This window comes from Arvicola amphibius, chromosome 8 (assembly GCF_903992535.2).
Source record: "Arvicola amphibius chromosome 8, mArvAmp1.2, whole genome shotgun sequence".
Classification (NCBI taxonomy): domain Eukaryota; kingdom Metazoa; phylum Chordata; class Mammalia; order Rodentia; family Cricetidae; genus Arvicola; species Arvicola amphibius.
Genome location: NC_052054.1, coordinates 116234653 through 116257185, shown reverse-complemented (window position 1 = coordinate 116257185; position 22533 = coordinate 116234653). Strand labels below are relative to the sequence as shown.

Sequence of the window (22533 nt, the reverse complement as noted above, 5' to 3'; positions counted from 1 at the left end):
GGGACTCCAGGTTGGGTCAAGTTGACAATAAAAATCAACCAACACACTGGACAAGTTCCTGGATACCTTATATTGTTTAACCCTAAAATGGGTATAGTCATTATACCTACTGAATACCCTATGGGGATAAGGCTTGTTCAGCACTCCATTATTGGCACCCCAGATGTCGCCTGCTGTATTATTAGTCTGTATTTGTTGAAGGGAGTGTTACATGAGTGCCTGTATCAGGACTCAAACCCAGGCAAGCCTGAACAGAAGCTGATGCTCTGGCTTCCTTTGCTTGGATCCATGGTGGTGCCAGACACCACCTCTTCTGGCCTGCCAGTGCCCAATGCCTAGACAGTGACTCAGGCAGCTTGAGGGCAGGGAGGGGGTGACGCTTGCAACTCCTCTGCCCTGGCTCTGGGATACAGGGCGTCAAGGCACCAGATGAGGCAGGGCCTGAACCAGGAAAGATGCATCTTTGGGGACAATCTTTGGGCTGCCACTGTCCTTTGGAAGAGTCTTGTAGTACCTCATGGAGGTGTGGTGAGGGTCTAGGAGAGGCCAGTGGGGAGGACTAAGGAAAGAGTCCCTTGCTGAGTGAGCTGGGTGTCCAGATGGATAGAGAGGCGCAGGGTTCCTTCCCGTTTGGGGTACTAGCCAGCCCACCTGGTTGTCTCCATGGCCATCTCCTCCCAGTCATACCTCCTGGCTCGTGCACACATCTCCACGCTCCATGGCATGTACTGACCGGCCTGGGTTGGATGCCGTGTGGGTATGGGTATGGGAAGGAAGCAACCCAGCTGCCTTGGGGTAGCTCTGCGCACCACCCAGCCTGGCTCCTGGGGACTCCCTCAATGCGAGGGAATGCTTTCATCCTGAGTACTTCTAAAGTCAGGGTACAATTACCTCTTGCAGGTAGACTCTGAGCCAGTGCCCAGCCTTGAACCACATCTCTGCTGCGTCAGGGATGTGTCTGTCTCCAAAGCTGCATTCCTTGTCACCTTTTGAGATGCCACCTCTGTCTGCTCTACTTGGTGTTGCTGTTGCCATGCCTTCCAGCGTAGGTCAGTCATCCAGAACCATCTAGAACCTGGGAGCCTTCCCTTCACTGCCTTTCCCTGAGTCTTCTCTTCTGTATGTCTCTGTGAGTCACTGTAGCTCAAGTCTGTGACTTTACAGTTATACCTATGTGACTTTTTCTCATTACCCTAATTCCCCAACTAGTTTGAACTTCTTTTTTTTTTTCTTTTTTCTTTTTTTGGTTTTTCGAGACAGGGTCTCTCTGCAGCTTTTTTAGAGCCTGTCCTGGAACTAGCTCTTGTAGACCAGGCTGGCCTCGAACTCACAGAGATCCGCCTGCCTCTGCCTCCCGAGTGCTGGGATTAAAGGCGTGCGCCACCACCGCCCGGCTTAGTTTGAACTTCTTATGTGTTTTTGAATGCTTATGTGCACACACTTCAGGATTCAAAATTACCAACAACTTTTATGAATGAACTGCAAGAATCTCCTCTTGGCAGTTACCGTATCTAACATTGTGTTTACCTTTTTTTTCTCTCTCTGCCTTCTGAGACAGGTTCTTGCTATGTAATCTAATTTGGCCTTCAACTCACAATCCTCCTGCTTCCGTTAGGTGTTGGGATTATAGGCATGTGCCACCACACCTGAATGTTTGTTTGTTTTTAGATTTATTTTTAAAAACCTGGCATGGTGACACATGCCTTTAAACCCAGTCCTTAGGAGGCAGAGGCAAGTAGATCTCTGAGTTTGAGTCCAGCCTGGTCTACATAGTGAGTTTCAGGACAGCCAGGGCTTCATTGGGAAACCCTGTCTTGAAAAAAAGACTTATTTAAAAAGAAATGTGTATTTGTGTGTGTCTCTTTGAGCACCTGTGAGGGCAGGTGTCCATGGAGGTCAGAAGGGTGTATCAGATCTGAGGCTGGAGTTGCAGGTAGCTGCGTTTGGTTGCCACCTGATGTGGATACTGAGGTCTAAACTCATCATCTGTAAGAGCAGTGAGATCTCTGAACCACATATCTCTCCAGCCCCTGTTGATTTTTAAAATCCTTTCCACAGTTTATTCATTTTTTTTTCGAGACAGGGACTCTCTAAATAATTATGGTTCTACTGGATCTTGCTTTGTAGACGAGGCTGGCCTTATCCTACTGCCTCTGCCTTCCGAGTGCTAAACTAAAGGTGTACTCCAACATAAGCCTGGCCCCACTGTGTATTTTAAACCTCTGCTTATGGTTCTGGGGGATGAACTTTAAGATCTTGGCATGCTACGCAAATACTCTACCAGGAAGCTACATCCCCAGCCCTGTTGTCTTCTAGACACCTACACACATCTAACATATATGCATATGCACATATAACATATGTACTCTACACTTTTTTTTTTTTTGGTTTTTCGAGACAGGGTTTCTCTGCAGCTTTAGAGCCTGTCCTGGAGCTAGCTCTTGTAGACCAGGCTGGTCTCGAACTCACAGAGATCCGCCTGCCTCTGCCTCCCGAGTGCTGGGATTAAAGGCGTGAGCCACCACCACCCGGCTACTCTACACTTTCTGTGCAGAAGGTTTTTATCAGTACACTTAACAATACCTCATTGTTGCTGGTAATAATATTCCATCATATATTTAACAAGTAGGCCAGTAATAGATGCTTTGGTTGTTTCTAATTTTTTATTTGTTTTTTTTTTTTTTTTTTTTGAGACAGGGCTTCACTGTAGCTTTGGAATCTGTCCTGGAACTAGCTCTTGTAGACCAGGCTGGCCTCGAACTCACAGAGAACTGCCTGCCTCTACCTCTGAGTGCTGGGATTAAAGTCGTGTGCCACTACTGCCAGGCTGGTTGTTTCTAATCTTATGGAATAAAGAATAATATATCAAGCCAGGTTGGTGGTGGCGAACACCTTTAGTTCCAGTACTTGCGTTCAAGGCCAGCCTGGTTTACAGAGTTTACAGAGTGAGCAAAACACAGACTGAAGCCTGCCCCTCAGTACAAAGCAGCTTACTCAGGCCTCTGTCTTTGGCTCGCTGTCCAGGGTTCCCAAGGGATATGAGTTTAAACTGGGACCTGCCTGCCTTGTCTTTATTTCCCCCAGAATGCCAAGACCCACATACTATACACACTGAAGGAGACCTGTGGAAGGAACATACCTGGGAGGCAGGCCTAAGTGACATGAGGCCTTCCTAGTGTGGCTTGGGCCACCTCCTACCTGGGGGCCATTCTATCCTCTCTCTCACCCTCCCCCCACCCCTGCCAAAAGCGGCAACTTTCCCTCTGAGCTCCTGGTAGTGGCTCACATCCTCCAGATACTCTAACCCGTGCCTCAGGCTTGTAGCCTGTCACTCTCATAATTAGCTTCTTTGGAAATATGCCCTTGTCCCCCACACTGACCTCAGTATCCACATCTCCTGTGACTTTTGATGACTCAAGTTGATAGGATGTCTCCCTGGGCTATGAGGCAGGCGTGTTTCAAGTTAAGTGCCCTGTCCATGGCCCATGCATATCTCCCGGCCCAGGATCTGCAGTCTCTGATAGTTCAGTCTCCTTGAGTATGGAGAACGGATGCAGGCCTGCCTACCCGAGGGTGACACCTTTGGGTTCCTAGGTGCATGATCTCCGCTGGATGCTGTGTGCATGAGACTCAGAGGCAGAAGTGACAACCTCTTTGTCAGGTGTCCTGGTCTCTTCACAGGTCTAGGGTGTGCTTCCAGAGATGGAGGCCAAGCTTTTCCCCAGCCAGCTCCCTCTGGCCATGGTGCTCCAGGAGTCAAGGGCTCCCATCTCTGCTTGTTTATTCTGCCCCAGAGTTTCCTGCTGCAACCAAACTCCGGCCTCCAGTAGGCCACAGCCTCTGCCTTTTCCTCCTTGAGCCTCCTCTCTTCCAGCCTGCTTGAGGTTGTGAAGAGAAGGTCCTGGCAGGGCCAAACATGACAGCTGCAAAGACATGGGTTCATTCCCCCTCTCTAATCTCCGGGTATATATCGGGTATATATATATATATATATATATATATATATATATATATATATATCAGTTTCTTTCCTAATTGGAACACTGGTTCATCTGTTTAAGGCAGAGCGGACATCTGGGCCATGTCTCCAATCTTAAGACAAAGTGATTCTCTGAGTAATTCAGCTTAGGTCTGATATCAGAGCAGAACTTTCAGAAATGTCCTTTGTTGAGTTGAGGAAAACTACTTTTATTTTTAATCACTTCTTTTAAAAGTTTATTTTATTTTTATGTATGTGTGTGTTTGTCCGTGGATGTGTGTTCATGTGTATGGGTACCTGTGGAAGCCGGGTGGGGAAGGGGTCGGCTCTCTGGGAGCTGGAATTACAGGCAGTTGTCCATTATCTGTTGTGAGCGCTCAGACTCAACATCAGGTCCTCTGGGAGAGCAGTCATTGCTCTGTCTTGGTCAGTTTCTGTGTCAAATTGAGAGAACCTAGAGTAACCTGGGGAGAAGGAACCTCTACGGAAGGATGGCCTCAGGTAGACTAGCCTGTGGCCATGTCTGTGAGAGACTGTCTTGATTGCCGGTGAATGTGGAAGGGTCCAGCCCAGTGCGGCCACATAGGTCCAGGCTTGTATAAGAAAGCTACCTGAGGCAGGCAATGGTACCACACGCCTTTAATTCCAGCACTCGAGAGGCAGAGGCAGGCGGATCTCTGTCAGTTCAAGTCTACAAGGCGAGTTCCAGGACAGCCAGGGCTGTTACACAATAAAACCCTGTGTGTGTGTGTGGTAGGGGGGGCTGGAGGGGAAGAAAGCTAACTGAGCATGAACCAGGAGGAAATCCAGTAAGCAGCCCTCCTCTGTGGTTTCTGCTTCAGTTCCTGCCAAATTCCCTCAGTGAGGGACTGTGACCTGGAGTGTACACCAAAGAAACGCGCTCTCTCTCTCTCTCTCTCTCTCTCTCTCTCTCTCTCTCTCTCTCTCTCTCTCTCTCTCTCTCTTTCTTCTTCAAGACAGGGTTTCTCTGTGTATCTCTGGCTGTCCTGGAACTCACTCTGTAGACCAGGCTGACCTCAAACTCAAAGAGATCTTCCTGCTTCTGCCTCCTGATGCTGGGATTAAAGGCATGCACCACCACTGCCTGGCTTCATTTGGAATTTATTTTCAGGCAATATTCTAAAGAGATTTTTTTTGTTTTGTTTTGCTTTTAAGTTTTGATGTAACTCACTGCTGAAAACACCTAGGCTTGGAGTTTCAATATTACATTTGAACATCTCTTTAGGATTATTGAAATTTTTTATTTTATCTCGTATTACTTTTACTAAGTTTTGCTTTCCAACCAGTTTTCCTGTTTTGTATAAGTCACTGAATCTATGCATCAGAGGTTCTTCTGCAGAACCTGGAGTGATAACATCTTTTATTGTCTGGTTTGGAAATGTCAGCTTTCTTTTATGATCAGGCTAATTACAGGCCTGTCAAATGTTGCTCCTTTCAAAGAGCCAATTTTTGACTTCTTCATTTTCTGTTTTGTTCTATATAAACATCAAAGTTAAAAAAACTTTAAGAGCTGTTTCAGCATTATTTCATAGATAAGGTGATTTTTGTGCCCCAATGCTAGGAAGAGGACCCAGATCCTTGAGCCCCCCAGGAAAGAGACCCCCCAGGGAAGAGTCCCCCAGAAAAGAGATGCTCCCAGGAAAGAGACCCCCCCCAGGGAAGAGACTGCCCAGAGAAGAGCCCACAGGGAAGAGCCGTGCCACTGAAGTAATGTGCCCTACCTTTGCTTTGCGTGGTTCCTGGTGTGCTGAGGTCTTGTGACTTCCTTGAGACATTGATTATTTAGAAGTATCTTGTTTAATTTAAAAATATTTGGGGCCGGGCGGTGGTGGCGCACGCCTTTAATCCCAGCACTCGGGAGGCAGAGGCAGGCGGATCTCTGTGAGTTCGAGACCAGCCTGGTCTACAAGAGCTAGTTCCAGGACAGGCTCTAAAAAAGCTGCAGAGAAACCCTGTCTCAAAAAATCAAAAAAAAGAAAAAAGAAAAAAATATTTGGGGTTTTCTATCCTATAATACTGTTGGTAGGTTAGCTTAGTTGCTAGATATGGTGTTTGACTTCAATCCTTTTCAATTTATTGAATCTTTCAGCTCAGTTGGGATGAATTTCCTTAAGAAATGTGAACTCTATAGTCAGAGTCTATAAATACTAGTTAAGTCACGGCAGTTCATATCAGTTATCCCATCAATTTCTGGGAGAGTGGAGTCCCTAACAGTAGTTCGAGACACATCTGACCCCCCTGTTGGCTTTTGCTCCTTGTATAGTGGAATTTTGCTATAACATGAACACATATTTGTGCTTACTATGTCTTCCTGATGAACTGACCCCTTTATCTTTATGAACCAGGATGAACAGGCAGGAATAAAACCCAAAGCCTTGAACATTCTTAATCTGATATTTGATACTAAGATTATAACCCTGGTTTTCAAAAAAGAATTTTTTCTTTCATATTACCCTTGCTTAAAAGAAAAATTGACTTTTATGTTTATATGTGTGGGTGCTTTGCCTGCATGGTGCCCAGGAAGGCCAGAAGAGGGCGTTAGATCTCCTGAAACTGGTGGTTGAGCCACCATATGAGCTCTGGGAATGGAACCTCTGGCCTCTGCAAGAGCAGTCAGTGTTCTTAACTGCTGAGCCATCTTCTCCTTCCTGCCCTCACTTTTTAAGGATGTCAGCTGTGGAGGCTTTGGTTGGCATTGGTTTGGCTTTTAATCGTTCATCTGTGTGTCTCACTGTTATGGGTTTTCTGGCTTGCGCTCCTTGAATTTATTTATTTTTTTTTTCTGCTTCTTCTAGATGAGAGGAATATGTTTTAGAGTTTTTTTTTAATTTATTCATTTTAGTTCTTTCTTTTTTCATTTATGTACTTGTGTGTGTGCGTGCACGCACACACATGTTTACTTGTATATACCCCTGTGGTGTATGTTTGGAGATCAGAGTGCCATTCACTTCTTCCTCCTCCTGCTCTCCACGCTGCAGGTGCAATGGTTTTTATTGATTGGTTTGGGAGCTCACTGACTCTTCTCTAATTCTGTTACAATTAACAGACCAATATCGATGCAGCGTCATTAGCCGCGTTCTGCAGTTCATCCAGACATCATTAGCTCCCCTTCCCCCGTGTGGTCTCCCATTCAGCCTTTATCTCTTTCAGCCTTCCCTTGTTGTGGTGACTGCGACGCTTCTGAGGGTGTGGCGAAGCCTTCTGGAGAGTGTCCCTAGGCTGGGAAGGAAGCCCACAGAGGTGCAGTGTGCCTGGCTCATCTTGACCTACTTCCAACATAAATGACTGCTGCTGGCGCTTATGGGATGCCGCCATCATAAAGTGGCTCCTTTAGCCACCTTCCCCCTGAGCCATCTGTAAAGTCATCACCACACACATGCCAAACTGATGGAGTGGGAGTCTGCTCCTTCAGCATGAATGTGTCATTCTCACACACATGATTTGGCATTCTCTTGCAAGAGAGAGTTATTGTCCATCCATCCATCCATCCATCCATCCATCCATCCATCCATCATCCTACCTACCTATCAATCATCTGTCTATCTATACATCTATCTATCTATCCATCTATTTATCTCTTACTATGGATTCATAGATATTTACTTTATAGTCTAAATTCAGTAATAATCTTTTATTGCTAAATGACCTCTTATTTATTGTTTTAAAACCCTTGCTGTGGGGCTGGAGAGATGGCTCAGCGGTTAAGAGCATTGCCTGCTCTTCCAAAGGTCCTGAGTTCAATTCCCAGCAACCACATGGTAGCTCACAACCCTCTGTAATGGGATCTGTGCCCTCTTCTGGCCTGCAGGCATACACACATACAGAATATTGCATACATAATAAATAAATAAATAAATCCCTTGCTGTATATTTTATAGCTTCCTTGTGGGTCACTGGTAGCCCTTCCAGCTGGCCTGTGACCTTTGACATGTCCCCTTCACTTCTTTTTCTCCCAAGTGCTTCCTCAGTTTCTGCCAAGCACATCTGGAGTATTTCCTGCCCTAATCCTGGGAGTTCTTCTCCGAGGTGCTTTGGCTATTTTCTGTGGAGGATGGCTGTAGAAACCAGGGTCTGGATGCAGAGTTGAGTATTGATCCTAAGCTCTTTCAGCTGATAAGGGGAGGCGTGAATATGTGCGCATAGAAACCTGAAGATATGCACATGCCTACAAGTGTTTCTGTCTTCACTGTCACCAGGCTAAGCATGAGTTGAAACAAATGTCATCAACTTTATTGCTTAGCCATAAATTTCCATTCCATTGTGAGAGTCTGGATTCTACTGTCTCCCATCCATTTCTTAGATTTTTGGTTGTGAGCCTTTAATGGCTGAGCCAATTCTCCAGCCCTCTACCATCCATTTCTAATCCAGCTGTTTATGGATAGGAGCACCATGCACCATGACTCAATGAGAAAGGACGCCGTGTGGTTCCTGCGGCAGCACGCTTCCCACCCCTTCTCTGTACTGCACGCCTGTAGTAGAATAAAGTCTCTCACTGCAGTCCCATTCCTGCTTAGAACTCTCTGAGTTCCTAAATAATTTTTTAATTTGAATATGTTAAACTTCTTTTTTTTTAATTTTTTATTTAGGTATGTGTGTCTGTGTGAATACATGTGTGAGTGCAGTACTTGCAGAAGCCAGAAGAAGGCGCTGGATCCTTGGGAGCTGGAGTTACAGGTGCTTGTGAAATGCCTACTATGGGTGCTGGGAACAGAGCTTGGGTCCTCTGCAAGAGCAGTGTGCTTTCCTAATGACTGAACCACCCTCCAGCTGAGAAGTTTTGAATTTTAATCAAGTCTGTTTGGTCAATGAATCCAGCTTACAGTGTTGTGTCCAAAATTCACCCCTGGAATTTCTGTTACTTTCTTCTAGAAGTTTGGCAGCTTTATATTTTGGCTTATAATTCATTTGGAATTAGTTGTTGTGAAAGATATGAGATTTTTTTTTTTTTTTTTTTTTTTTGCTGATGCCTCCTTCTCCTCTTCTTCATCCCCCCCCACCAACTTTCTTTTCACCCCTCAAGACTTGGTCCTGGAACCCTGACTAGAGGTGGAAGGGATAAGGGCACTAAAGAAATGAGAGACATAGAAAAGCTGAACTCAGGTGAGCTGCGCACACTCTGATGAAGTAGCGCCGTTGCTATCACAACCCAGAACCCACAACTCCATGTGACTCTTGGGTACTGTGCAGGCTGGGGAGTTAGTGAGTCTCTGAGGGAGGTCTCTGTAGGGAGCGGTCTCAGCTATTCACATCTAGGAAGCGGAAACTGCAGTTGCTAGTTGTTGCACACACTGATCAATCCTTATAGGAACTTGTACTTGGGCCAGAAGAGGGTTTTACATTCCTGAATCTGATTCATATATGGAAGGCTTTGCCAGCTTCCTATGGTTCCTTTGCTAATTTCCATGCGTCCTTTGCTAATTTCCCATGCATCCGAGGCGAACACCTTTAGTTCCAGGACTTGCGTTCAAGGCCAGCCTGGTTTACAGAGTGAGTTCCAGAACAGCCAGGGATACACAGGGAAACTCTGTCTTGAAAGCAAAAAGCAAGCAAAGAAGAAGAAGAAAAAGAAGAATGCATTAGTCCTTGAACATATTTATTTGCATATATGTATAACCACAAGTTTGTAGAATTGGCTTTGCTCTATCAGATGCTACACTTTCAATTTTGTTGTGCCCCACCCATACCATTGTCTTTAGATTCTTATCAGCTGTCCCACTATAAATTCCCCACTCTAGCAGTGCCCACAGCCTTGCCTTCAGTGTGTTAAGCTTTTTGAACATTGTCAATCATTTAAAGAGCAAAGTGCTTTCTTGAAGATTTTGTTTCTACCTCTTTCATCATAGTGGGACTGAAGATCTTCTCGTGAATAAGAAGGCAGAATGTCCTCCTCTGGGAGCTGTCTGTGACCTTTATCAATTTTAAGAATGACATTGGGTTCTAGGCATGGTGCCTCACACCTGCTACCCCAAGACTTGGGAGATGGAGGCAGGAGGATCAGATACATAGTAAGTTTGAGGCCAGCCTCAGCTACAAGAGAGCCGGTCTCAACATTTCCCATCCCTGGGAAAACGAAGCCCGTAAATGAGGGGGACTAAAGTCTCATGCAACAGCCAACTCTTTATTCTGAGCATCAGACAAATTTTACTCTGAGGGTTAAGAGGAGTTACATGAGTCAAGCATGCAGTTACAAGGGCAAACCACATGTGGCTGACAAGCCAAACTCAGCAGCAATGTGTCTTTCTCAGAGGCATAGGAACAAATAACCACAGCCGGCTGTAATGAATTACCTGAAGCAAACTCACTCTTATGCACTACACCTGGGAGGGGCTCAAAAGCATAACCCAAGAAAAAATGCTGTCTTTTGAAGAAACAAGAAAAAATGCTGTCTTTTGAAGAAACTGAGGTCACGAGACTCTTGGCTTGGTTTCTTGTTTTCTCACAGGGACTTTGAAACCTCACAGAACTCCATTCTTGGACACTGCATTGACTCCCCACCCCACTGGAGAAAAGATCTCCACAAATCACACTGCGTGCTAGAAGGGTAAGGGCACTCACCTAGCAGGTGTGCTAGCCCGGGGTTTAATCCCCAGGATTCAAGTTTGTTTCGAATAATTCATTTCTTTGTATTTTATGTGCATTGGTGGTTTGCCTGCCCATATGTCTGTATGAGGGAGTCAGATCCCTTGGAACTGGAGTTACAGGCAGGTGTGAGGTGCTGGAAATTGAACTTTGATTCTCTGAAGAGCAGCCAGCACACTTAACCACTGAGGAACCTCTCCAGCGCCCCCAGTATTAAATTTTTACTTTTAAATTCTTTGGCTTTGTTTGTAAACAAAGAAATGTTAAGCCTTTATCTGCTTCTGACAGGTAGGTTCCATAATTTTTGCTTGGTTTTTGTTTATCTATATCTTGTCAAAAAAATCTAATCTCTTTGAGCACAAGTTCTAAATATAAACGTCTCTGTCTTCCTGTCTGTTACATAGCCCAGACTGGTCCCCTTCAGTCGCAGCTCTGTCTTCCTGTCTGGTACATAGCCCAGGCTGGTCCCCTTCAGCCGCAGACTCTGGGCTTCCACATACTCTTCTTGCATTCTTATTGTTTTTGTTGGTGGGGGATTTTTTTGCTTGTTTTTTAGACAGGGACTCACTCTGCAGTCCAGGCTGGCCTGCAACTCCTGATTTAGCCTAGGCTGGCCTTGAATTTGAGGTTGCCTTCCTTTCCCAGCCACCCAAGGGCCAGAGGCTGAAGCTGCAATCCACCACACCCAGGTTTTTTCATCTTCAGTGCTGAAAATCACATCTATGGTGTGCGTGTGTCTCTGCATGTGGGCACACTTGAGCCCTAGCACGTCAAGTGGAGATCAGAGGGCAACTTGTGGAAACCGGTTCTCTTCTCCCCTGTGGGGCCCAGGCATGGAATTTAGGTCATCAGGCTTAGTGGCAAGAACCTTTACCCTGAGCCACTTCAATGGCCCTGGCCTTTCTCTTCTTAATTTCACATATCTGGTCGGTAGGTGCCAGACAGTTGTCTGTTGAGAGAAGAGTAGAAGAAAATAGCAAATACTTGGAAGATTTTGGAGTAATGTACTTACACTTGATTTGCTTAAACCAAATATAAGCCCCTGACCACTGGGCCAGTTGGGGCTCCTATCACAAACAGCAGAAGCTAACTCAAGTAAATTAAACCAACAACAAAATCAAACAAGTTAAAAAAAAAACCCAAATCCCCATACTAAACCATTTTCCTCTTCCGAAACACCCTCAAAGTAGCAGCGTATGGCGTTTATACATTGATTCAGTCAGTGCAAGGGCTGGCAGTCAAACCCCAGCAAGCAGCAGCACCAAAGGTGGTCCCGTCCGTTTGTTGCAGGGATCCTCTGCCCTCAACATGGAGACGGACACTTCCTCCTTCAGGCGCTAGAGGCCGCTGCAAGCCCCATGGCAACCTGCGCCACACAGAAAGAAATTCTTCGCCACCCTCCCTTCTCCCTGCCTTGCTCCAGATTTTAAGTCCCACTTACCAGGGGCACCTCATTGGCAGAGCTCATGACTTGTGCTCGTACCCTCAGACCGGGGAAGCGTGTGAGAGCCTCAAGGTTCCCTGGGAGATGCCGCATCTCTTATCAGGGCTGAAACAATGAAAGTTCCCTAGATGTCGGTGGGAATTTTCCAAACGTAGGCAGGTAATTCAGAAGGTGGGCAGGCAGGAAAAACGGACGAGCGATTGAGATTGATGCCTTCTTCTCTCCTGCTCAAGCTGGTTTTTTTTTTTTGTTTGTTTGTTTTGATGTGATGTTCCCCAGGTCTCTCATCTGGACTGGGTTCATATAACTCTTACTGCGTGGGTCAAGTGTGACACCAGAAAGCACTGTGCTACTAATAACACCTTCTATAAAGCACGCTTCAGATGAAGACTTTCAAGCAACTCTAGATGCTACCTATATTTAAGGAGGAGAACAGTACTCGGTCGTCCCCGAGCCACACAGCAGCATCCGATTGCCAGGCCAGGTCTCCCAGCTCTTAGAGTCCTGAGGTTCCCAGGGGACACTGCTGACAGGCTGCTGTCTTAGCAGGCACTAGGTCACGTTTTGTGCCCCCTCCCCTTACCTCTCTGCCAGTGCTGGGAACTGAGGCTAAGGAAGGCCTGATGTTTGCTAGGCAAGTACTCTACCCATACCCACCCCGTCCCTATTTTTATATCCACTATATCCACTAAATAGAAGATACTCCACTAATGCCAGGAATTGGTCAGACGGAATAAAGCAAGAGCTGGTTCTGGAAGTTTCCCTCTTTCACGAGGTCTGAATTTAGGAATCATTTTCAGGTGGAATAGATCTATCTATTCAGGGCTAGCTGTAGAAGAGGAACTTTGAATTTAGTAATTTCCTTTTATTAGGCCCTCACCTTTCCTATGTGTCAAACTGTTATCAAGATTCTTCCAAGTATTATTTAGCCACCCAGCTGATATTTTTCAGCTCTAACTGAAGACTAAACGGGGGGTGGGGGCGATGAGGAGGAGGGCACAATTCTTATCCTGGGGAATTTACATTCTAGTGGAGGAGGTGGATAATCATCAAATAAATGTTAATTTGTGGCTCTGAAAAGAGTGGAGAAGGAAATGCCACGAGACGCTATAAAAAGCAGGTCTGACCTACTCAGGAGAGCCAGGGCAGCCTCTTTTGAAGACTTAGGGCTGGAGCTAGGCTATGAAGAAGGGGAGGATTCAGGCCCAGAGGAGACTAGGTGAGTCCCGGAGGTGATGGCCTAGGGGGAGTACTCAGGGATCAATGAAGTATATTTCGACGGCAGCGACAGAGGGACAAGGGGCCCCGCACCTAGTCTGCGGACGGCCTCTGCCTGTGTTTGAGGGAGTGTGTCACGGATGGAAGGATGTAGCAAACTTCAGCCTTCCAAATCCCACCTGGGAATGACGTTGCCAGGGTGCAAAACTAAAATAGACGGCTCCTCCCCCATTCCCAGCAGTCCCTGCAGCGCCCCCCCCCCCCCCCCCCCGCTCCAGTGTGACCGGCCGAGCCGGCCCTCTCTAGGTCTCTAGTAGTTTCCGCGGTGCTGACGCACGCTTGCGCACATAACCCAGCCTGGCACGTCGCACGCAGCAGCCGCGAGCCGGGCTGCGGGTGCCAGGCGGTTCCCCCGCGGGGGGCAGGGGCGGGACTCTCAGCAGAGGAGGTGCGGCCCCAGCTGGGTCAGGTTGGGGACCTCAGATCGGGCTGCTGGAGTCAGGGGGTTCGGGTAGGGCTCTCTAGGCCTGCGGCGAAATAACCCCGGGCACGGGCCTGCGGGACCCGATAAGGCTGTGAAGGAGCCTAATCATCGGCTGCAGGCGCGGCTTCCACCTCGCAGCGCCTTCTGCATCCTCCCCCCCTCTCCCCGCACCGGGGGCTGCAAGCGCAGGGAGCCGCGGTGCTTCACTCGGCCTGATCCCTTCTCTCCCGCAGCCCAGAGGAGGGCCGCCTGACGGCTGAGTTGCCATGGCATCCTACTACGAGATTCTAGACGTACCGCCGAGTGCGTCTGCTGATGACATCAAGAAGGCGTAAGTGCCTCTACTGAGCTGCCGAAAGCCTCTGTCTCTTCTTCCCCACTACCCCCGCCCCCCAACCCCCAGCGCCAGGGGCCCTTTCGAGGGCTGCCTGGAGGGAGGGAGGGAGGGGACCCTTGGGAAATTCCGAGGACCGTGTCCAGCGAGGGAAGAAGTACTGTCTCTCTCAGAGCCCGCTGTACACTCCCACCAGATACCCCTCTCCTCCAGCTCCTCCATGTGGGCATGCTCAGGTTGCAGTGCTAAAATGCCCGGGCTCTGTGAGGTAGGCCAGTGTCCCCACACTCTGTGGCTCTGGATAGCTCTATCCAATGAGCCCCAAGGGAGGGCTTTGGGTGGGGACATTCTTCTGGCACCCTTACTCTCGGCTCATATCCCTGGCACAGAGCAGGGAGAGAACCCCCTGTAAACGTGGCTGCAGTCCTGGGGCGTTCTTGGATCGGAGCAGTGAAAGGGTGGGTGGGAAGAACCCACGTCAGTTCCCTGACTCTCCAGCTCCTCTCACTTCTCCTGCAGGTACCGGAAGAAGGCTCTGCAGTGGCACCCGGACAAGAACCCAGATAATAAGGAGTTTGCTGAGAAAAAATTTAAGGAGGTGGCAGAGGCCTATGAAGTACTATCTGACAGTAAGGCTTAGGGTCCAGCAGGGTCCAGCACGGACCAGCATGCCCCCCGTTTCCAATCATGCGCGTCTCACGCCTTCCTAAAGCCAATGCTCCATCACCTCTCTCCTCCCTGCTTTTCTCTAAGATAGCATTTAAGGGCCTCCTCTGACATGGCAAGTTCTGTCTGTCTCCCAGGGTCTGGAGAGCAGTCTGGGTCTTGACCAGGGAAGGGCACAGGGTTTCCTGCCAAGCAGGCTTATCTCCCCCATTTTATGGGCAGGTAAACTGAGGCCGAGAGAGGCGAAATAATTTGCTCATGTCTTGATCTAGAATAAGAATCCAGGTCTGACAGGTGGATTTTTTTTCTTTTCTGTGCTGCAGGTTGTACTTGGAACATTGTACATGCTAGGCAAGTGTTCTACTGTCTAAACACAATCCTAGTTCTGTTATTCATTCTTTCAGAAAATATTCTGACTAGATATGGCTATAATTCCAGTACTTAGGCGGATCTTGAGTTCAATGGCATATATATAATATTTATTTATTAATAAACAATGAATTATATATATAAATTAAATATATAGAAATCCTGTCTCAATAAGTGGATAAACCTCAAAACAACAGCAAACAGCAGGCTGAGGATGTAACTTTGTTGGCAGAGTGCTTTGGTAACATGCACGAGGCCCTGGGTTTGATCCCTGGCCCCACATAAGCTAGGCATGGTGGTGCCTGCCTGTAATCCTAGCACTGGGAGGATCCAAGTTCAAGGCCTTCTTCGGCCATCTCTCAAATTCAAGACCAGCCTGGGCTACATGAACAGTGTCTTTTTAAAAAAGCTGCATTTCTTAGCTGTGGGTGGTGGCTCATGCCTGTAATCTCAGAACTTAGGAGGCTGAGGGAGGATGATAGCCAGGAGTTTGAAGACAGCCTGGATACCGAGTAAGACCCTGACTTTAAACAACAAAACCAAATCTCCGAAGGATCCCAGAAAATATCCGCTAAACTTAGTGTGTCAGATATTTTGGGGTACTAGGGAGGCAGTGGGGGGGGGGGGAAGCAGGCCCTGACCTCATCGTGTGGGTCTATCACATTCTGATCAGAGAAGACTGGCAATAACCAGTAATTGCAAAGTCAGGTTACACACTGGAAAGAGCCTTCCAACGGGGAGCGGCTGTACCCGGGAGGGTGGCCCGGGTTCCCACTGTGGTCTTAGCAGGTCTCTGTGGAAGTGGCTGGATCATACAATACGGTAGTAATTAGCTGACATCTGTTTACTTACTTGTGTGGAACCCCTTGGAAAACCCAGGGTCTTGTTCCTGCTAGGCAGGGTCTCCACTACTGAGCTCTGCCTCAGCCCCTGGCTTACACTTCCTGAGTTATGTGTTGGGCACTATGCTAGGCAGCTTTTGGTGAGTTATCTCATGTAGTTCTCTTGCTGGCCTAGAGTAGGCACTGTTCCTGGCAGTAGGACCAGGATCTCTCCCTGGTGCATGAGCTCGCTTATTGGAGCCCATTCCCTATAGTGGGATGCCATGGTTAGCCTTAGTGCAGAGAGGAAGGCCTTGGTCCTGCCCCAGCTTAATGTGCCAGACTTTGTTGACTCCCCATGGGAGCCCTTACCTGATGGGAGGAGTGGATGGGTGGATGCTCTGGGGGGAGGTAGGGGATGGGAGGATGAGGGGCAGAATTGTGAATGGAATGTAAAATGAAATTTTTTAAAAAGTAGGTGCTATTAGCGTGTGTTGTTCAGTCAGGCAGCTGCTATGATCGTGCGCCTAGACACCTGCCGTCTCCTAAGTTGCATTTTCTGTAGCTTATCCTAGCCCGGGAGGGGAGGTAACTACCTTAACGGGAGGAATGACCAGGTCTCTTCTTCCAGAGCACAAACGGGAGATCTATGACCGCTATGGCCGGGAAGGGCTGACGGGGGCAGGTAGGTGACGTGGTGGGGTGCCAGGATGAAAGTGGGCTAAGGAGGGAGGGGCAGGCAAATTCTTGCAGAGCATGTTCTTTCTAAGGTTCCCAGCCATGCCTTTGAGGGGACAGGTTCCCCTGGCTCAGGGACAAATGTACCCTCTGAGCTCCCTCCTCATCTCTTTCAGGAACTGTCCCCTCTCAACCAGAAACTGGTGGGATGGGACCTGGCTTCACGTTCACTTTCCGTAGCCCTGAGGAAGTCTTCCGGGAGTTCTTCGGGAGTGGAGACCCCTTCTCGGAGCTCTTTGGTATGTAGGCGGGATAGTTCAACTCCTCCGGCCTGCTGTCCGTCCTCTTGGGATCTCTCAAGCTAGAGGCTTGGATGGAACTGGAATTTCACAGCAGATGATTTGAGGTTGTGTGGGCGTGAGTCCAGCCCAGTGAAAGCTAGGACAGAACCTCACACATGCCAGGACTCACGTGACACTTCACAGACTGGCCTTATTAAATGACAACAAGAACACATTGTTAAAACCTCCACAGGAGCCACCAGGGGAACAAGACTCCAAGCATCACGTGACAGCTGTAGCAGCATTACACACAACAACAGACACCATTTTTAAATGACTAATATATTTCAAGAAGTCTGCGTCCCCTTAACCTCGTAAATCCTGAGAGGTGAAGGGTTTTAATTCCCACGAGACACATGCATATCAGCTTAGAATCCCACCTGGGTGACCAGGAAGGGGCTCAGTGGTAGACGCCGGTCTACCATGGGCAAGGTGCTGATCTCGGTGTTCAACACCACAAAACGAAACACACACACAAATCTTAATCACCAGATTTGGTGATTGTGTGACTCCTTCGACAAGCCTGGTTACACATGTCTTTAAAAAACAGCACTTGAGAGCCAGACATGGTGGAGCACACATCTAATCCCCCAGCTTGTGCCCAAGTTCAGACATTCAAGGCCATCCTTATCTATCTATCTATCTATCTATCTATCTATCTATCTATCTATCTATCTATCAAGTCTGAGGCTAGTACTGAGACCCCTTTCCAAAACAGTTTTAAAAATTTGTAAATTTGTACCACCAGAACCAGAAAAAAAACCCAAAAATCAGAAGTGCACATGGTTGCTTGTCGTCTTGATTTCAAGGTTTTAAAACATCAGCCACATGGTTTTGGAGGAAATCTCCTCACCAGCGGCTAATCTCCCTCTTGCAGATGACTTGGGCCCCTTCTCAGAGCTTCAGAACCGGGGTTCCCGACCCTCTGGTCCTTTCTTTGCCTTCTCTTCCTCCTCTCCTGGCCACTCTGGTAAGCATGTCCGTTTCTGTTTTTGCAAATCGTGAGTCCTGGAGTCCCTGGAATTGGCTTTGCTTTTGCTAGCGGGGGGGGGGGGGGAGGGAAGGTCTGAGTGAAGCCCCCAAGACCCCTGGCTTTTGGTGATGGCGATTGGTAGTCAGGAACCTCCCTCTCATAGCCTCCCCTTTGCCTCCCTTGTCCCAACGCCAGATTTCTCCTCCTCGTCTTTCTCCTTCAGCCCTGGGGCTGGTGCTTTTCGTTCTGTTTCAACATCCACTACCTTTGTCCAAGGACACCGCATCACTACGCGTAGGTGAGCGCTCCTTCTGGGGCCGAACAGATGGAGGTTCTGGGGATGAGGGGTAAAAGCAAGTGCTGTGTGAACACGGAGTCTGCCCTGATGGCTGGAACTGTCAGAGCCTGGACCAGTCTCTGCTTGCTGACTGTGACGTCTTCCACAGAATCATGGAGAACGGGCAGGAACGGGTAGAGGTGGAAGAGGATGGACAGCTGAAGTCAGTTTCCATCAATGGTGAGTGGGGTGCTGGCAGGAAGCCTTAGACCCACCCACGTGGCTCCTACCTCCCTCGGAGAGGGGCCGGGGGAGAAGAGTCTCAGATGATTAGCTAATTACCACCATGATTACAGGGATGCCTTCTGTTTGCAAGGCTCTTGACTCTGTGTGAGTGATACTGGGCATTGAACCCAGGCATGCTGGGCAAACTCTCTGCCACTGAGTTAGAGGCTCTGCCTTTAAAGGACTTGCTCATATGGAGTACCACTGTGGGGTTTTCATTCTCTTCCCTTTCTTTTCTTTCTGTTTTCCTATCTCTTTCCCTCTAATCTATGTGTTTGTGTGTGTGTGTGTGTGTGTGTGTGTGAGAGAGAGAGAGAGAGAGAGAGAGAGAGAGAGAGAGAGACTCTGTATATGCCTATGAGTGCTCCTGTGGAGGCCAAAGGTCAAGGTCTGCTATCTTCCTCTATTGTGTTTTTAAAATTTACACACACATACACACACACACACACACACTAATTAGGTGTAGTTGTGTGTATATATGTGTTTGCGTCTGTGCAGGTGTTCACAGGTCCAAGGCTTCTCCAGGTCCCCTTGGAGATAGAGTTACAGGCAGTTGTGACCCTCCTGATGTGGGTGCTGGGAACTGAACTTTGGTCCTCTCTCTCCAGCCCCAATTTTTTATTTATTTTTTGAGAACGACATATAAGCATACATCGTATTTTGATCACACTCATGCCCCGCCTCATCCTCCTACTCCTTCCGGGTCCCACCTGCCACGTCATGTCCTCTTTTCCCCCCTCCCTCATTTTTTGAGACAGAGTCTCTCCCTGAACTTGAAGCTCACTGATTCCGCTTGATAGGCTGGCCAGTGAGCCCCAGGGAATCCTCCTGCCTCTGCTCTTTCTGCTCTGGAATTACACATGTGCACTGCCACACCCAGCTTTTTCCTCGGATGTTGGGGATTTGAACTCAGGTCCTCACGCTTGCACAACAAGCACTGAACCAGCTGAGCCATCTCCCCAGTCCTGTGTTCTTTTTTTTTTTTTTTTTTTTTTTTTTTTTTTTTTTTTTGGTTTTTCGAGACAGGGTTTCTCTGTGGCTTTGGAGCCTGTCCTGGAACTAGCTCTTGTAGACCAGGCTGGTCTCGAACTCACAGAGATCCGCCTGCCTCTGCCTCCCGAGTGCTGGGATTAAAGGCGTGCGCCACCACCGCCCGGCCAGTCCTGTGTTCTTAACAGAAAAAGTAAAGCAGCATAGGTCATATTTGTCCGGTTTTTATTTGAGGGGCCTGAGCCAAAGTTTGTTTAAATGACCCTCACTTGTAAGTAGCCTCTAGCTCAAGACTACTGCCTACTATACAGAAAGGATAAATTAAGCCAAGAATCAAGATCAGGCATAGTGTATGTGTGTGTGGGTGTGTGAATGTAGGTGTGTGGTGTGTATACAGGCAATGGAGTATGAAGGCAGAGCCTTGTGTGTGCTGGCTACAGCACCAGCCCAGAATCAAACTCGGGATTCCTAAAGTGGAGCTCTTTCCCCAAGGACTGTCGCTGTGACTAGGTACTTCCCTGCCAGCACTGAGCACAGTGACAAGCAATTGACATGGGTTATCATGTTTAGTTATCATGTATCAGTTTGCATGTGTAGGCAATCTCCTCATCCCTGTGTCATAGATGAGGGAGGCCTAGGGAGGCTGAATACTCTGCCTGAGGTGACATAGCCACACCCGGGATGCTAAATAACCTTGTAACCTAACATGTGTGTGTTAGTTCCAGAGAGGCTCTGTGAGGTGGTCCGGCATGACCACCAGCTTGGGTTTGGGACCTGATGGTGGCTGTGACTCTTGCAGGTGTCCCAGATGATCTGGCACTAGGCTTAGAGCTGAGCCGCCGTGAGCAGCAACCTTCAGGCACCTCCAGGCTGGGGGGCACACAGGTCCGGCCGACCGCTGTTTCCCGTCCCACTGACAGCGACCTTTCTGAGGACGAGGATCTGCAGCTTGCCATGGCCTACAGCCTATCAGAGATGGAAGCAGCTGGGCAGAAGCCAGCAGGTGGGCGGGGGGCACAGCAAGGATGGCAGGGCCAGTCCAGGGCCCAGCACCAAGACCTTGATATGGGAGGCACGCATAAGGGGGCGAGGGGCGAGGCAACCAAACCCAGCCCTTCAGAGGAGAAGGCCTCTCGATGCCTCATTCTCTGAAAACCAGGCTGAGCCGGACCTGATTCAGGTTTTGACCCAGAGTCCAGCTCACTGTGGGGAGTCCAAAATTGAGTGTGGCCTGAGTTACAGGATCCCAAACTCTGTCCCTCCTCAAGTTTCCTTCCCAGGCCCATCAGTCTACAGTGAGGACCAGGGATTTGTTATGCTCTGTTTGGGGCTGATAAATCCCTGGGTAAAGCCCAGGATTGGGGGTATCGGGGCCATGAAAGGGCCTGTGGAGCCCAGAGGCACTGGCTGGATCTGGCACTGCTGAGGGGCATTAGTGGTTTGGGGTTGGGTCTTTTGTACCCAAGTCTTCTGCTGCCATCTGTGTTGCTGATGCTATCAAGAAAGGAGGCCTTGCCTGGCATGCCCTGAGCTCAGGTTGGCAGCTCTCCTGGGGAGCAGCACAGGCCCAGTGGAGCCTCTGCTCTCCTTACCCAGCTGCAGGCCTCCTGGTCTCTGCGCAGAACTGAGTTCTCACCTGTCATCGTCTCTGTTTCTCCCCCCCCCACCCCCCGGTGCTGCTCTCCTCCTGCTCTGCACTCCGCAACTCCCTGTGGCTGCATCGCTTGCTTTCACTGCTGCTTGGCTAGGACTCCCTCCTCCTCCTCCTCCTCCTCCTCCTCCTCCTCCTCCTCCTCCTCTCTGAAGCCTCAGTGTGCTCAAGGAAGATGCTGGGGCCAGTGGGGCCGTGAGATCTTCTGGGGAGGCTAGCTAGGTGGGGTGGAAGCCTCTCAGCCCTCCAGAGTCTCAACCAGAGTCAACTCCTCTTCCCTTCTCCTTGCTGCCTCTCAGCCTGCCCTGGCCACAGGACTAGGCAGAGGTGAGGCTGGCTATCCCTGGAGAGGTGGGATAGGGCCAGGGTGACCCAGGGGGAGGCCTAGGTGGGGGACTATATCCCTACTACTTGTCCATCATGCATTAGAACACAGGGCTTGGCCTAGGAGTGCATGCTCGGCTCCACCCCCATCTGCTTGCAGCTGACCCCTCTCTCCTGTCACCCACCCCTGCTCTCTCCCCAGATGTGTTCTGAGCTGGATACCCTGGATACAGAGTTGCTGCAGTTCCACCAGGACAGCACCCTCCCCAGTGTGCTAGGAGGGAACACTACATCCCTCTCCCCCACTTATGCTGAGTGTAGGGCTGGGGCCTGGGTGGTGGGTGGGGACTGAGTGGGAGGCACCCATAGTCTTCTTAGCCTCTGAACTCTCTCCCCTGGGTGCTTAGTGCTGTCTCTTGCGGATTACAAGTCCCAGAGTGCAATGCACCCTGGCCTCGTTTCTGTTAGCTCTTATCCCAGGGGAAGTGGTGCCTCTTGGGATATGTAGTTCCAACCCTGGCCAGCCTGCCAATCTGAATGGGGAGATGCCATCTTTCATCTTGTCCCTGGAAGAGGTGGTGAGAATTGTGGATGAAGGAGAAAAGATCAGAACCATAGTTCTGATACTTCTTGCTAGACCCAGGTTAGAGTGAGCACATTTGAGTCCTGTAGCCCCTGGAAGGTTGTTTCCCTTGGGCAACCTGGGGTTCCAGGACTAAGCTAGTGGGACAGTGGCCTGAGCAGGTACGGCATGGTCCTGGGAGGCTGATGGCTGTGGCTGGCAGAGCGTGGGAGAGGAGGCTGTCTTGGCTGGAGTGTGTATGGCGAAGACTGGCATGCAGAGGAAGTGTTGGACATACTGCTTGAATGGCTTTCTTTGGCCTCTGACCTTGCTGCCCATTCTTTCTTATTATCATCATTCATCCCCCATGAGCCACCTGTCCTCCTGCCTGGGGAGTCCATGGCCAGTGAGGGGATTGGTGGAACAGGCTGTGGCCAGCCCCTGTAATGCTGAGCCTCTGAGGCCTGTCAAAGCTAGATGAACTGAGCTCAGACTCAGGGAAAATGGAAGCTAATAAAGCTGAATTTTGAGAGCTTA

At 49.0% G+C, this 22533-nt stretch overlaps 1 protein-coding gene across 5 annotated transcripts; it reads left to right on the top strand.

Annotated features, from left to right (window-relative positions):
* Window positions 1-13524: 13524 nt before the first annotated feature.
* Window positions 13525-22533, top strand: Dnajb2 (DnaJ heat shock protein family (Hsp40) member B2). 5 transcript variants are annotated; one of them, XM_038340482.1, is made up of 11 exons: window positions 13525-13689; window positions 13959-14056; window positions 14579-14688; window positions 16547-16600; window positions 16770-16892; window positions 17812-17904; window positions 18103-18205; window positions 18354-18424; window positions 20259-20462; window positions 21410-21437; window positions 21637-22533. In XM_038340482.1, the coding sequence occupies exons 2-11, from the start codon at window positions 13992-13994 to the stop codon at window positions 21710-21712; spliced, it is 927 nt and encodes a 308-aa protein (XP_038196410.1). In that variant the 5' UTR covers window positions 13525-13689; window positions 13959-13991; the 3' UTR covers window positions 21713-22533. The 5 variants fall into 5 exon arrangements, 3 of the variants coding, with proteins under 3 accessions (XP_038196410.1, XP_038196411.1, XP_038196412.1); XR_005286625.1 differs by having other exon boundaries at window positions 20259-21437; XM_038340483.1 differs by lacking the exon at window positions 21410-21437.